Source organism: Pteronotus mesoamericanus, unplaced genomic scaffold, assembly GCF_021234165.1.
Source record: "Pteronotus mesoamericanus isolate MK-2021 breed Mesoamerican mustached bat unplaced genomic scaffold, CSHL_Meso_final contig_182, whole genome shotgun sequence".
NCBI classification, from domain to species: Eukaryota; Metazoa; Chordata; class Mammalia; order Chiroptera; family Mormoopidae; genus Pteronotus; species Pteronotus mesoamericanus.
Genome location: NW_026555078.1, coordinates 25,315,895 through 25,331,445, shown reverse-complemented (window position 1 = coordinate 25,331,445; position 15,551 = coordinate 25,315,895). Strand labels below are relative to the sequence as shown.

At 40.5% G+C, this 15,551-nt stretch overlaps 1 protein-coding gene across 1 annotated transcript in view; it reads left to right on the top strand.

Annotated features, from left to right (window-relative positions):
* The window catches only part of MTHFD1 (methylenetetrahydrofolate dehydrogenase, cyclohydrolase and formyltetrahydrofolate synthetase 1), a 54,941-nt gene that overhangs the window by 4,128 nt on the left and 35,262 nt on the right, over positions 1–15,551 (top strand). The window contains exons 2-3 of the mRNA XM_054567451.1: positions 8,183–8,267; positions 15,366–15,425. Coding sequence (XP_054423426.1) covers positions 8,183–8,267; positions 15,366–15,425 — 145 coding nt within the window. The remainder of the gene's footprint in view (positions 1–8,182; positions 8,268–15,365; positions 15,426–15,551) is intronic.

Genomic DNA, 15,551 nt, shown 5'->3' with positions numbered 1-15,551 from the left:
GCAGGTCGGGAGTTCCACAGTCAGAATTTCTCCAAAATCTGGTCCACTCCCCATATCCTGTCCTGTTAAGGAAATAGTTGAGAGAAGAAATGTGATGCTATTTGGCCAGAGGTTACTCGGCTGGTCAATGGCAGAGGCTCAGCTAGGTCCAAGGTCTTCACAGAGTACATGGTATTTTTCAATTTATTGGACACTTAACACTTTGCTACAATAAAAGCACTTTGATAAACTAACCCTTTTTGCTTTACAGCATTCTTCTCACTGCCATGCTTACCACTCTGCTAGAAGGCCATCCTTAACTTTTGTTTACTTCCATTATTCTCTTTTTATAACTTCCTGGTAGCTAAGACTAGACAAAATTCATCACTATAGATTCCTTCTCTGCCCATTCCACCCTGTGGGAAAGCTGGATCTAGTTGTCAAGTTATCTCACTTTGGGTAAAGAATTCCTGTACCTCCCTTAATGGGGGTTCCAAAGTTGCAGCCTGAATTTGAAAATTAGGGAGGCCTAAGAGTTCGACACAAGTGTGTGTCTTTTTTAGATGTTCACTTACTAAGCAAGTACCTGTGCCTCCTATATGCCAGGCACTCTTCGAAGCCATCAAGCTGTAACAGTGAACAAAACATCCCAAATGCCTACCCTCATATAGTTTGCATACCGATGGGTAGAGATAGATGATAAGAAGGGTAAAGAAGAATGTGAGGGGGTGGGAAGTATGACAGAGAAAACCAGCATAGAGGAGGGACAGATTTCTGAGGCACTGGGGTTTCACTTTTAACTATGGGCGTGAAGCTCATACTCATTGTAAATAAGTGATTTGCGGGCTAAGATTTGAAGGTCAGGCCATGAACCTGTGAATGTAATGGGGAAGAGGATTCTTGACCAAAAACAAAGCCTGTGCCATGAACTGTGACCTCATGAGTTATTAAGCCAATGTCTTGGGGTCAACAGTGATGGCCCCGGGAAGCTAATTCTGAGTAGAGAAGCTGAGTGAGGTGAACTGCCATCGACAGTGGGAGACCAGCCTGGTTTAAGGGAGGTGTCCCTAACGAGATTGTACGGAGGGGTCTAAATTAGACAATTAGATAGTCTGCTCACTACCCTGATTTAATTTTTAGACTAGAAACCGCAGTTCTTACATCTGTACTTTTCATAGTGGGGCCTACCAAATTTTGTGTGATTTGACCTTCCCTTCTCTTTGCCATAATCGAGTTTGCTCTCCCCATGGATGGCATTTTTCTTAAGTCTTTTATCTAGAAAGTCCAGCTGTAAAGAGACAGATGTTTTGCCACTTTGAAAGCCACTGAGAGAAGGTGCTGAGTTTTTGTGGGTTGAGCAGAGCACGTTGGATCTGTTTGTGAGCTTCCTGTGGGTGGTGCCCCCAGAGCCAGACACAGTGCTGCTCCCTCCTCCACGGATCGCTGGTTAACTTAGTTTACCTCTTTACGCCTTAGATTCCTTGTGTATATTAGAGTAGTATGGCATTGAATTCATAAGGTTATTAAAATTGAATGAGTTATAAGCGTTTAGCGCAGTCCATGGCATATAGAAAGTTTTAATAAACAGGACCTTGGAAAATACTTGTTGAATAAATGTGTGGTACTTGTGTTTATGCAGACTGTGTCTTTGGTAGCTGATTTATAACCTTGAGCTTTAAAATTAGAATTCATCCTACTGATCAAAGATAAAAATGTAACCATGGCTATACCTTTTGCAACAGGGCCAGGAGAACTATTTTCATTTAAAGAATTTGCTTATCACAGTGAAGGACGACTGAATGTTACTAAGCTTTTTACCTTGTCCTGTAGATGATATACCTGTAGGCCTTTTTGTGCTTAAAAAGATTTGCCTGTGATGAGCTCCAAAGTGTAGGCCTTCCAGAAGCGATGTGGAACCTTGGATGTCAAAGCTGGCTCGACTCTGGGAGCCTGTGCAGGAGAGCAGGGGTGAGATCCTGAGAGGTGGGACCTTCTGCTAGGTCTTAAAAAGGCCACCCAGCCAGGCTGTTGGGAGTGTTTTAGCTGGGGTGTGGCAGAGTCCAGAGCTGGTAGCCAACTACTGTGCCTATGGCACCACTGAAAATCCTGACTGGGAATGTGGTCCGAGAATAAGTGTCCTTGTCCATCGGGAGGGTAGGGATCAGGCCGTTTGGGTTTTGGACAATGGGCCTTGGAGCAGGGGTGTGTGCTCCACTGTGATATCCCAGTCTGCATGAAGAATCCTCTGGAAAAAGGGAAATCAGGCTGGCCTGGCCTGGGGGAGCATCCCTGGTCCTTAGGGAAAAGGCTCCCCTTCTCCCCGCCCCGCCCCCCACCGCCCCGTTGACTTTGGCCCTTCTCCCCATTGACTCTGGGCCTTGTGTGGCCTTGGGCAGCTTGGTCAGCCCCACTGTCCTCTCTTGTCATGTGGGGATGATAATAACAATGGTGACCTGCTGATGTTGCCAAGAGGATTAAACAAGTGTGTAAGGCTCTGTGAACAAGCCCGTGTACTTCTGTGTTTGGGACTGTATCCTTTGACATTGGATCCATAGTGCAAAAAGCCCCCAGCACCCCTGCACTATGCAGTTTGCTCCCTTTAGTAATTTCCAAAAAGATAGCTCCTGGCACTCTGTAAATCTTTGACCTTACAGGAGTGGGTGGTTAACAGGATTCCTCAGCCACCCAGACCACACCTCCCTCCGTTACGCAGTTTATGAAACTTTAGCCAGAAGGAAAGTGACTTGAACAAGAGTTCTGAGGCTAGTGGTAGAGACTTGACGGTATAGTTTCCTTCCTCACCAAGGACTTGGAACATGCTTGCTAGAAGTAATTTCAAAGTGTTATCCACTGATTTTGTCTCTGCCTGTTAGGAGATGAATGAACTAATCACAAAGTCATTTTCAAGGTTATAGTCCAGTTTTGACTGTTGGGGTCACATCAAACCTTCCTGCTTCGTTAGCTCAACATTGTTTCTTTGATGAAAAGTTCTCAGACCAGGGCAGGTGAGGTACAGCCTTGGGTTTGCTGGTGCTTGATGAGTATCAGGAAATAGAGAACATTTTTGTGAAGGTTTTTTTCAGAACCTGACAGGAATTTACCTTCACTGCCTTGTATGACTTAACATGATAAATGATCTTTCATTTAGATTTTGCCAAGGTACTAGTCCCTACTTACTTAGTAAGCTGCCTTTTAGATCTAAGACCTTTCTACCCAAGATTTTCCCCTCTTTAGCTGTTTCTAAAAGCAACAAAGGCCAGGCCTTTGTGAGGCTTTTCTCAGATAAGAGCTCGTGGCCTGCTCTTTCTTTCCAAGTAGAGACCCCCCCGCCAGTCTTCCACATTCTCTCCCTTTTCCGCTTGGGTGTTGATCCAGGGACCCGCTTGGGGCTTGGGGCCATAATCCTCTCTCTGATGGCTGAATCTGTGGTTAGATAGTCCTGAAACGGTGTGGCTAATTCTGGGCGTTGGGACCTCAATGACAGGTCCTCATACTTGAGACACCTTGTCGTGTCTCATATTCTTGCTGTCAGTTGAAGGTTACCAAAATGGTAGCCTAGAGGCCAAATGTAATTATATGTGTTGTTGGGTTTTACAGATTTTTTAAAAAAAATCCTCACAGGACAACATAACCATTGATTTTAGAAAAAGAGGAAGGGAGAGAGAGAGAGAGAGAGAGAGAGAGAGACATAGAGTAAGTAAGTCAGAGACATTGATGTGAATGCGAGATATCGGCCAGTTGTATCCCGTGTGCAACCTGACCAGGGACCCGTGATCAAACCTGCAAACTTTTGGTGAATGGGATGACACTCCAAACAACTAAGCCACCTGGCCAGAGCAATTATAATAATTACTATTGTATATATTTTATCCTTAATAAAGGAAAGTACTGATACTAGTTTTGATTATTCTGTATACTGATATGATGTAGTTTTTGCTATTATATTACATATCAGTGAAAACAGTCTGTTTCAACAGGAAGGTAATTTAGTCTTTTAATTTGACTTTACTAAAAAGGAATTTGAAATACAGGTATTTCTTGAAGCACCGGGTATCCTCAGTTGTTTTGACAAGAAACTGCATGTCAAGATTTGCAGAAAATGTGCTATATTTTTTAACACTATAAGATGTAATGAACAAATCAAGTAAAACAACAAATGACCAAAATGAAAATAAGGCAAATAAAATAAGACATATCTGTTGTACTGCATTGTTAAAATCTTATAACAATAATCTCCACCTTTCCACCTTGCGGGTAGAAAACAAGAAATTTGTGTTCTTGTTGAAGGCGAATATCCTTGGCTTTTCTCTGATGATTTACTAAAGATATGCCCTATGGACCTTTTGAGACTCATTTGAGGATTACTCTAAGCTTCAATGTTTGTTGACCCAGGCAGCTTTATTTTCATGTAGCTTTCTTAGCCATATAGCTAAATATCCTTTACTGCCTTCTTTTTCTACCTGTAGCTTCTGTTCAGATGTCCTTGTTAAGTTATATTTTAGGAATGCTTTTTTTCTCTGTCACAAATTGTCCAAAATTTGAAAATGAGCCATCATGTTAAACAGAATGAGTTGGAATTTGTAGTAGACTTTTTCAGGAGTAATTGTGCAATACTTTGGGCAAAAGAGATTTGGTCAACTGTTTAGGAGTGTTAGAAGTCCTCTGACTAGGACTCTTTGGAGGTAATATGATGCCACACTGATGTGTACCTTTGACTTTTATTAACTAGGCTCTTTTCCTAAACAACTATGTTTTGGAAATGTTAACTTGAGAAAACTGATAGTAATGGACTCTTGTCCATACAGATTACAACACATGTTGACAAATTGAGATAAATGATTCCCACTTTGATTTTTACCCCTTAGGAAGGATAACCCCCCAAATTGTATTTTATTAGCCAATAGCAGGATTTCTTAACCTTTGCGCTGGAAAATTCTTTGTTGTGAGGGGAGTGTCCTGTGCACTCTAAGAGATTGAGTTGCAGTCCTGCCATCTATCCACTAGGTGCCGGTAGCAACTTTGTTAAAACTGCATTGGTGTCTGTTCCTATCTAATTGACTACGACTATTTTATTATTTGTCATGACCAGATAAATTTTAACGGTTTACTGTTACTTTGTCTTGCTACATTCATTGTCACTCTGATACTGATTTCTCCTACGCTGAGACTGAGATATGTTGTCTTCCCTTAGATTTTAGAGAATGTTGATGAAGATGGTGTGATCGTGGCACCTGTAGTTCTAATTCAGGGATCAGGGGTGTTTCTCCAAGTGCCTGTTTCTGTTTCACTTTGCCCCCAGAATCTTTACCAGGATGGTGTAGCTCCTGGTCACTGGATAGACATGGTAGACATCTGTAACTTGAGGATGTTTCTGTTAATTTAGTAGGTTTCAATGATTAGGCAATTCTCTTATTATATAGCACTTAAATTTTCTGGAAGTAATGAACTATAAAAGTTAAGGCACTTTCTGCCATTTAATTCATCACAGCTCTATGACCCTAACATAAAGAGAGTTAGGAAGGAGTGTTAACTTTTCTCTCCATGGTCCAATTTTATAGTTTCTTAACTGAGACTTGGCTTTCTTTATTCTAGATTTCATTTTAGGATTCTTCAGTTAGTGGCCCACCCAGAAAATTAAGGCAAGGAAGATTTTTTTTTAAGGGACTTATGGTGACCTAATTACAGCTGTCCTGTGTGTGTGGTTGCTTTGTGTTGTGTGTGTGTTTTCTCACCAGAGCTGAAAACTTTCCATTTGTTGCTTTAGTGTTCTGGGCTGTCTAGTTAGTTCTTGCTGATTGCGGTTTATGTGCATTTTTAAATGCCTCATTGCTATTCTGGTCATGTCTCAAAAAAAGACCTAAATGTTAGCTTTTAAATAACACTTACTAGTTGGAAGAATATCCCTGCTAATGCAACATCAAAAACAATCCTGCTTCTTAGGAAAAGTTTAAGGAAGTCAGTATAACTGATCTGAAACTTTCATCGTTTTTAGGAAAAAAAAAATGCAAACTGAGACCCACTTAAATTATAGCATAGAAAATACAGAACATTTTGTTCTTTGTTCTTAACCCACTGGGCTGACACATTTTCCGCCTATACCACCTTGTAGTACTGGGCACCCATAGCTTGCTACCTGCTGGGTAAAGTATTATTTTTAATTTTCCCTAGGCTCTTCTTCAGTTCTCAACTGCTTACTTATTCTAGAACCTGTATAAGATTTGATAAATAAATGCATGTCAGCATGAAATCTGCTCTGTGCCTCAAAATATTTGTAGTTGTCAATCTTTCCAGCTCCATTTCACAAGCCCAAAACCTCAGAGGCATCTGTAGCTCTGGTGTTTTCTCTGTGATTCAGGTTATCATGTCTAGAACCCACCCACTTCTTGCCAGCCTACCACCGATACCATAATCCAAGCCACCATCACCCAGGCCTGGATTTATGCAGTTTCAGTAACATCTGACTGGTGTTCCTGATTCTCACCTTTCCCTCTAAGGTCTACAGAATAATTATTCACCAGCCAGAATAACCCTTTAAAAATGTAAGTCTGATCATGTCAGCCCTGTTCAGAACCTTCTAATGGCATCTCATCACTTTCAGAGTAGACAGTCTGCCTGATCTGGTTACTGCTTCTCCCCCTGGGACCTCATTTTCCCACTCGGCACCGTTCTTTCTGCTAATAATTGAATAGGCGCTAGGAAAGCCACGTTAACTGCTTAGAGCCTCTGTCTACATCTGCGAATGAGAATAAGAAAGTTTCTTTTCCCTTGCCCACCTCACAAGGTTATTGAGAGCCTCAGATCCATCTGTTTTCACTGTTGGTTCTTATTATTGCCTTACATTGTGCTAGGAATGGTTGGGATTTGTTTTGTTTTTCCCCCATCAATTTTGTTTGGGTCAGGGAGGGTTAAGGGGAACAGTTAGAAATCTTGGCCGAGGGAGCACTTTGTGTTAATATCATGGTTGGAGAGTAAACAGAGAGGAGTCTGGAAACTTGGTTCCTGGGAGGGGCCTTCTGCAGCTACCGCATCACCATGTCTGGTTGTCATGCAGGGGAACCAGTTAAAGCCGGAATTACTGGTAAATTTCAGTATCAGCCTGGTGAAAACCAGGCAGCTCCCACTATTTCTTGTTCTTTTATGTCAAAGCAGAATTTTGTGGCCTCTGTTCTTCATGTCAAATCCAATGGCCCATTAAATCTTATTTTGCCCTCTATCATTGCATAGGATATTGACTTGTAGAAAGGTCACTAGCTAGAAATGAAATTTCGAAGTCTTAGGTATGACTTTTTGTATCATCCAACTTTCTTAACATTTACTAGGCTAATCCAAATAATCTATTTCTTGTGACTCCTGTGCCTTTTTTTTTTTTTTTTTTTTTTTTTTGCCAGTTGTTTATGAATTGTGGAGAATTGGAGAAGGGAGTAACCAAATGAATGCCTGAGTGCATGCTTGCAAATGTCTGTGTATACAGTATTTGTATGTGAACTGTGGTAAAGATGAAGAAAGGCAAATGAAAAACTAATCCTTCAAGAAGGACAGATCCTGTTCATGTTCATGAGTGCGTCACAACTGGCCAAGGACTATTTTGACTATTAATGGATGTAATTTAATATACTTGATGTCATATTGTATTGTTGAGAAGTTGTATGTTGATAAGTTGATTTATCTTTGTTTCACAACAGGTTATACTTTTAACCTTGTGTTAAATTCTTTTGTAAGTTAGAATATAATTTGTAAATTCATATTGAATTTGGAATTGGATTTATTATCATCCATTCTTATGTGGTTACCCTGTGATTATCTTACTATGGTAAGTTGAGTGAGTGTGAGCTCAAGTTCCTTCCTACAAATTTTTTTTTTCATATAGCATTTGGAGAGTGGAAGTGATCAAAAAGATGAGGATTAGCAGTCTTCCAGAAGTATGGGGCTAAGTTTTCATTTGTTCACTGCATAATTTTGAATGTCATCAACTAATATGTTTTAAACTAACTATCCCCACACCCCCTGGCCCGGACAGTGTCAGCAGGAGTTAGAGAAGATCCTTGCCTACTTGAAGCTTGGAAAATTGATGGGCAGTGTGTGCTATACCAGATAATGACTATTCAGTGAAAATGTTTTTAATTTAAGAGAAATGCATCTAATAATCTACATCACTTTTGTACCTGAAACATTGTGTTAACTCCAACCTTTCCTTTTTTTCTAGGCAAATAAGGCAGCGACTGAAGAACGAGGTCACTCAGATCACGGAGCAAGTACCTGGTTTCACACCAGGCCTGGCAATATTACAGGTATTATGATAGTGTGTTTCCACTAATATCTTCCTTACTCATCCTATCAATAGCACTTAAGACAACAAGCAATTCAGTCTCTTCCCATTATTTATTTATTGTTTTGGCTTCTGTGAAACCTCAGACCTTCGTAGTTTCTCCTTGCAGGTTCCTCTTCAGCTCAACTTTTAAATGTTGGTGTGTCCTCGCCCTCTTCTATTCTCTGTGAGTACCCGCCCCATCATCCAGTGTCTCTTGAAATTTTGTCTTAGGATCCCTCCATACTTTAAAAAATTTAAGACCTTAAGGAGCTTTTGTTTAGATGGGTTTATCCATTGATATTTACTGTATTAGAAATTAAAACTAAGAAGTTTAAAAATAACTTATACATGTAAAAATGCTAATAGTGAAATCATTATATGTTAACGTAAGTAACATTTTTATGAGAAAATAACTTTTAGAAAACAAAATTTAGTGAGAAGAGGGGCGAAGACAACTGGGTTCCCATCTGCATTTACATTCAATCTCTTGCTGTATGCTAGCGTGATTTAATATATGAAGAAAATCTGGCTTTGAAAAGATGTACAGTTGTAAAAGTGAAGGCTTTTTAAACTTTTTAAAAATTTACTTAGTGATTTGAGAGAGAGAGAGAAAGAGAGAAACATCTATTCATTGTTCCACTTGTTCATGCATTCACTGGTTGATTCTTGCATGTGCCCTGAACAGGGATCAAACCTACAACCTTGGCTTATTGGGATGACACTCTAATCAACTGAGCTACCCAGCCAGGGTGGAAGGCTTTTAAAAAGACTATTTTAAAAACAGTCTTTCCAGCCCTGGTCTGTGTGGCTCAGTTGGTTGGAGTGTTGTCCTATAGCTGTAGGGTGGCGGGTTCAATTCCCAGTCAGGGCACGTGTGATCACCAGTCCAGGTGTGTATGGGAGGCAGCCAGTCCTTGGGGTGCTTCCCTCATGCATTGATGTTCCTCTCTCTCCTTTCTTCTCTCTAAAAAAACAATGAAAACATGTCCTCGGGTGAGGATAAGAAAAGATAGTCTTCCAGATAATTGCGAATACTTTTCTTGAATACTACACCAGGACTCAATGAAGTTTTTAAATGTTAGTTGCAATGTGGAATCTAAAACTGTATCTTTGGACTTTCATACTTTGTTGCATCAAAATCTGTGTTGCAGTTCGAAAGGATATGTACCCATGCAAATCCTTCCGTTCCTCGTTTGGAAAGTAATGGTTCACTGAATTATGCAGATCTTCCAAATGTTAACGTATTTCATTTTGTGGTATAAACATACTTATCAAAAGAGATGTTAAGTGTTGAGAAGTTTTCAAGCACACAGGAGTGGATTAAAAATTCTGATTTTGGCTTGAAAACTCAAATTTTATTATTGGCAATAAATACAATTAGTTATTTTACTTGAAGAGCAGGCTAACTTTTTCCACTGTTGAGAAAATATTGCCAAATATTCAAAGCTGAATAATATTGATCATCAGTTGTTTTTTCAAGTAAAGATGGTATTCCATTTAAAAATGCAGCTAGCTCAGCTTGCAAGGCAAAAAAGTGCAACCGTTTTTCCCAGGGACACCAGCATACTTTAGCATGCAGCAGAAGTGCTTCCCCATTCCTTACACGAAATATTAAAAAGATGCATACTCAAGGGTCGGCATTAAAAACCTTCATGGTGTTCACTGCTTCACCCAGAGCACTTCTTCTAGATGAAGCTGTCATCTTTTTTTACTGAGCGTGTATGGCACAGAAGGATACCCTCATAAAGAGTATAATTTGGTACCATTGTCTTGACTCGTACTAAGTCACCAGCAGTCTTATTCATGCATTATTACTTTTGCAGCCTAATAGAAATGTGAATACAGTGAAAAAGGCAAATGACATTATAGTATTATTATAAAAATAGTTTGGCACTTGCACATCTTCTTAAACGGTCTTGATATTCTCATAAGAATGTGTGGACCATGGTCCTAGACCAGCAATTTTCAACCTTTTTCATTGTAGCTCATGTAAACTACTAAAATTCTGTGGCAAACCAAGAAAATACATTTTTCACTGCTCTGACAAAACAAATAGGTATAATTTTGATTCATTCACACCAGATGGCTATTGTTTTGTTGGCTGTTGTCCTTTTTTTTATTTGACAGTCTAAGGGAAAAGAGGTCAGTACCCCTGACTAAATAGTCGGGTGTTACATGTTTTGAAAATTCTTACAGCACAGCAGTTGAAAATCGCTGCCCTAAGCAATTTTGTTTGGCCCCATATATCAGCTGTGGGCCAATAACTTATACACCCTGCATCTCTTCTGAGTTCTGGACTCTGGGTTTCTGGGACATCACTTATTTCCCTCACTTCTCTAATCTTTTTTGCTTGTTTCTCATCCTCATGAAGAATAGGGATCTCCCTGTTTCTTCTTCGTCACACCTAGAACACACCTGAGGGTTCAACCCTCAGACCACTTTTTCATCTTACTCTTTCTTTAAGTGAGCTTACTCGATCTTATAGCTATATGGAAGAACACATCCTAATTTAGGCTTCTTCCCACATTTTATTCCCTGAGCTCCAGATTCATCCAGCAGGTGGCCTTCAATAAAGTGGTAGGAGGCGTTCAGTAGATACTGTTGTATGGACAGATGTACAAAGAGTGTTTTGAAGGGTAGATTTGGATGACAGGAAACAGACTGCCCTCATTTGCAATGCCCTTCAGAAATACCTGCTTCCGCACTTCCCATTTCTCTTTGTACATCTGTCTCCACTTACACCATTTAATCCCTTACTCAGTTTCTGTCCTATGTTCATTAAGAATTTCAGAATGAATAGTACTTTAACGTTTTCCCCCATTTCTGTTCATTATCTTAAGAGGCCTTCGCTGAGGAGACAGACACAGAAGGCCTGTCATTCTGCCTGGTGTGTCCTCCCCAATGGTGGATTTTTGGGGTTTTGGGGGGGTTTTTTGCAAATTACTCAGAATCAAAGGTATATGTTGTGGGTGTACACTTGCTGCATATGGAGGATGAGTTATTTTTCAGCTCATGCTTACGAATTGTTTGCTGTGGAAAGAGTAAATGTCATAGACAAGAAATCAGAAATCTTTCCTTAGCAATATTGGGATTTTCCCCCCGTTTCGAAGATTGATTTCTAAACTTATATTTTAAATTTGTTGAGTGCAAATGTTTTTGTTTACATAAACAGTGTCCTACAGCTTTGTCCCCTGTGTCCTTGCCAATAAAACAGTAGTAGACTATTTTATCTTGCACTTTAGCACCAGAGTCAACATCTTTCTATGACGCAGGGCTTACACATTCTATGTTGTAGTTGTTGACCTTAAACAAATAGACAGCCAGATATTTCCCCAGAAAAATGGGTTAATCCAGGAACAACAAACAGAATACAGAACTGTGCAGTCTAAAGCTGAACCACGTGCAAATCCAGAGAAACAAAGGACAGAGGAAGCTCTTTTATGGACTTGGGTTGGGCCGTTTTAAAGGAGGAGTCTATTGGGGGAAACTGGAAGTTCAGGTATAGTGACTTTTTATAGGCTGAGCTGTTACTGGACGAGGAGGAATCTTCTTCCTGCTGAGGCAGTGAAGTAGTATCGCTTTTGGTTGCAGATGCAAAGCACTCTCTTCCTGTTGGGGTCAGTAGTGTACTTTGAGTGACAGGCATGACAGCTCTCTCTTCTTGCTTCCTAATTCCATTTTAAATGAGGTTTCTGTTTATTGATTTTCACATAACCACATCTCTGCTGCCTTGGACCTCTCATTTTTTCCATCCTGGTGACCTGGCACCACCATTTTCCCACCTGAGGTCACCTCTCGGAAGGACCTCTCCCTCACTTTCCACATCCACTTAGGGACTCTGGTGCTGTTGAGTCTGCCTCTCTCAGTTCCTGGAATCTGTTCCCCCCTTTTGATTTGTGCTGCTCCCCCGGCTGGGGCCGCTGTAGCCTCATGCTTTCAGGTTTCTGATCTGAATGTTTCTAGTCTGTCCTTTTAACTGCTACTGTCGCCGTTGTCAAAATGCAAATCTAATCACAGTCCACCCAGCGTTACCCTTACAGAAGGAATGGCAGTACTGCTTATATAGAGTGTCTACTATAGTTCAAATGATTTGTATATATTTCTAGTTCTAATTTCCGTACTACCCATAGATGTAGGGAACTGTCTGCTTATAGTCACAGTAATGGATGCGCAGAGCTCTTGGGTAGCTCATCCAAGGCCATAGTCAAGAAGGGACTGAGTCTGGAATATTAACTCAGGTCTTCCTCCAAAAACTGTTTGCTTTTTTCCCCTTTGTTTTTTGAATTCCTTGGCATTGCATTCAGGGGTATTCGTGATCCAGCTGGGGTATATAGAGCAAAAAGGGGGAATTTTTTAAAAAAATATTTTATTTATTTATTTTTGGACAGAGGGGAAGGGAGGGAGAAAGAGAGGGAGAGAAACAGTAATGTGTGGTTGCCTCTCACGCACCTCCTATTGGGGACCTGGCCTGCAATCCAGGCATGTGCCCTAGATGAGGAATGGAACCAGCAACCTTTTGGTTCACAGGCCAGCACTCAATCCACTGAGCCACACCAGCCAGGGCTAAAAGTTGGAGTTTTTAAAAAAACACAGTGGACTGTTAACTTTCCAAATAACTGAATATTTAAAAGAAATTCAGACTTTCTATTATAAGAGATAGAAATGAGGCTGTATTTCCATTCCCTTAGCCTATAAAATACTTCAGTTATTAATACTATAATAACTAATTTGCTTCCTGCCCGGAACTATTCAAAGTGTTTTGTGTATGGCAACTCATTCAGTCTTCACAAAAAAACATGGAGAATATGAGAAAAGTAACAAAGTCAGCTGGCCTGAATATCTGCAAAAGGCTCCTGATGCAGAAAGAAGAATTAATGAATAGACCAATACCCACATTATTTTATGCTCTAAAACAGGGATCGGTAAACTCGCCCATGTCCAAATGCTGCCTAGGTTGTAAATGGTTAAAAAAGAAGCAAAATGTGTGACAGAGCATGGCCTGAAAAACCTAAAATACATACCATATGGCTTCTTACAGAAACAGTTTGCAGACTCCCGGTGTTAAAAAAAAAAATTGTTTCTAACTTGTTCTGGGAAAGGACCTCTTTAGAATGATATTATTCACCTCTTTCTAGAAAGAAATTAGCATTCTGATAAAATGCTTAAGCGATTTTCTTGCTAAAGTCTAATGGATTTAAGATTTGTTCTGGGAAACCAGTCTTCCACCCACCCACTTGACTGTCAGTCAAGAATCTACTGTTCTTCTACTAAACAGTCTTTTTTGCATCTAGTCTAGCAATGATTGTGTAACTATTTTCTTCTGTAACATGCGTATCCTGAGAGTGAGTCTTTGAATTGGCTCTTAAGGTCCTTTCCTTTGCATGAGGATTACAATGAAACTTTGACATATGTTCATAAACATAATCATTAAGCTTTCTTTTTAAAACTGGTGGAAATTTTGAAAAATTCCAAAACATTCAGACAGAAAACAGTTTCTGTAAAGGAACAACAGCAGCAGATTTCCGACTTCTCTAACACCTGATGCCAGCGACCACGTCTCTGAAGGAAAATGTTGTGGCTCCAAATTCACCAAGTTGGTCCTTCAAGTGCAGAGAAGCAGAAAAACATTTTCAGATCCATAAAAGACTCAGAAAAATGCCTACATACCTTTCATGGAAAAGGGAGCTTCTGTTGCATTTCAGCCACCTGAGAGATGAATGAAAATAAACTGTAGAAGAGAAAAATTGTAATTTTAAAAAGACTGGCAGTGAGCGATAAAAACATTTAAACTCAGAGTTAAGTCTAGATAACTAATTATAGTTATAAATATTAGGACCATGTTTCCTACTTTGATCTAAGAGTCTCCGAGTGCCTTAAATCTGGTAACTGAATCAGTGCATGTTGGATGCTAGGGGCAAAGAACATACAGGAAATGGCCAAAGAAGAAACATCAGAGACACTGAAATTGTAGGGAAGCCCCCTCAGGAAGCAACTAATGTAATGCACTTAGGTTCAAGTAATCCAATTAAAAAATCAAATTTCCCTGAATGGACTTGTCTTCCAAGAGATGAAATTCAAATTAACATTGATAGAACTGAGATCTGTATAAAGGACAACTGGAGCTAAGAGGAGGGGCCGTGTTCCGTGGGAGGAGTTCCAGGAGGAGCTTCCAGTAACAGCATCAACATGACGTGAACTGGAAATACTCTGTTACTAAGGCCAGCTTCTCTGCCCTTGTCCTGCTAAAAGGAGCCATGTGTCAGTATCGAGAGAGAGACGTACCACTTTTCCCTCTGCAATTTTGAGAGAAGTCGAATTTGTAGCATATCACCCTGAGAGTCTGTTTCAACCTTGGAAAGGACTAGTGTCAACCACTGGAAAGTCGAAAAATATTTGTGAAATGAATTTTGACAGGTAAATGGTTACAGTGAAAAAACTATGAATATCGTTTGTGATTAAATAAATAGAAGGGACATGATGAGAAGTAGCATGGTGAGCCAAAGGATTTGGCTTCCTCTTTGTCTTGAGGGCAGCAGACTGCCCTTTGCCTTGCCTAGGTGTCTGCTCTGGGTAAGCTAGAATTAGGTCCACCCCAGCTGGTTTCTCTTCTCCGTGTGGTTGTGAGAGCTTTCCACTGCCCCCCGGGAGTAGCGGGGTGGAGGAGATGGAATATGCCCTCTGGGTGTTCCTGTCACAGCTGTGTTGTTTTTCTTGCCTAGTGACAGTTCCTCGGCCCTTGGATCTGGTCTGCCAGCTCAATGGCAAGCAGAATTTCCACATGTTTCAGACAGGCCGGTGGCACCCTTGCCTGATTTCCAAGGCAGATACAGGCATTCCCCTGCTTTTTCTTTTCTTTAGGCTTTTTCAGTGGGAACCAGGCGGGACCTGTTTGGGGAGGGATCCCTAATGTCACCTGTGTGTTCATCTCCACTGTGCTCTGACATTCTCCTGTTAAAGTTCTCTGTGACAAGAATCTCATGATTAAACCTTCCTTTTACCAAAACTAACATTTTAGAAGCCTTTCTGTACACCTTGCCTTTTCCCTAATCGTCTGATTTGCATGTATTTATTATTCTAGGTTGGCAACAGAGATGATTCCAATCTTTATATAAATGTGAAGCTGAAGGCTGCAGAAGAGGTAAAGGCTAGAACCTCGGTGCCGCCAGCCCCGCCCCACCCCCGGTCCTGCCTAGTACCTCCTGCCCTTTATGCCCTTCCCACAAATGCTTCTATCACCCTCAGCAGACTTGAGTTTTATCTACTT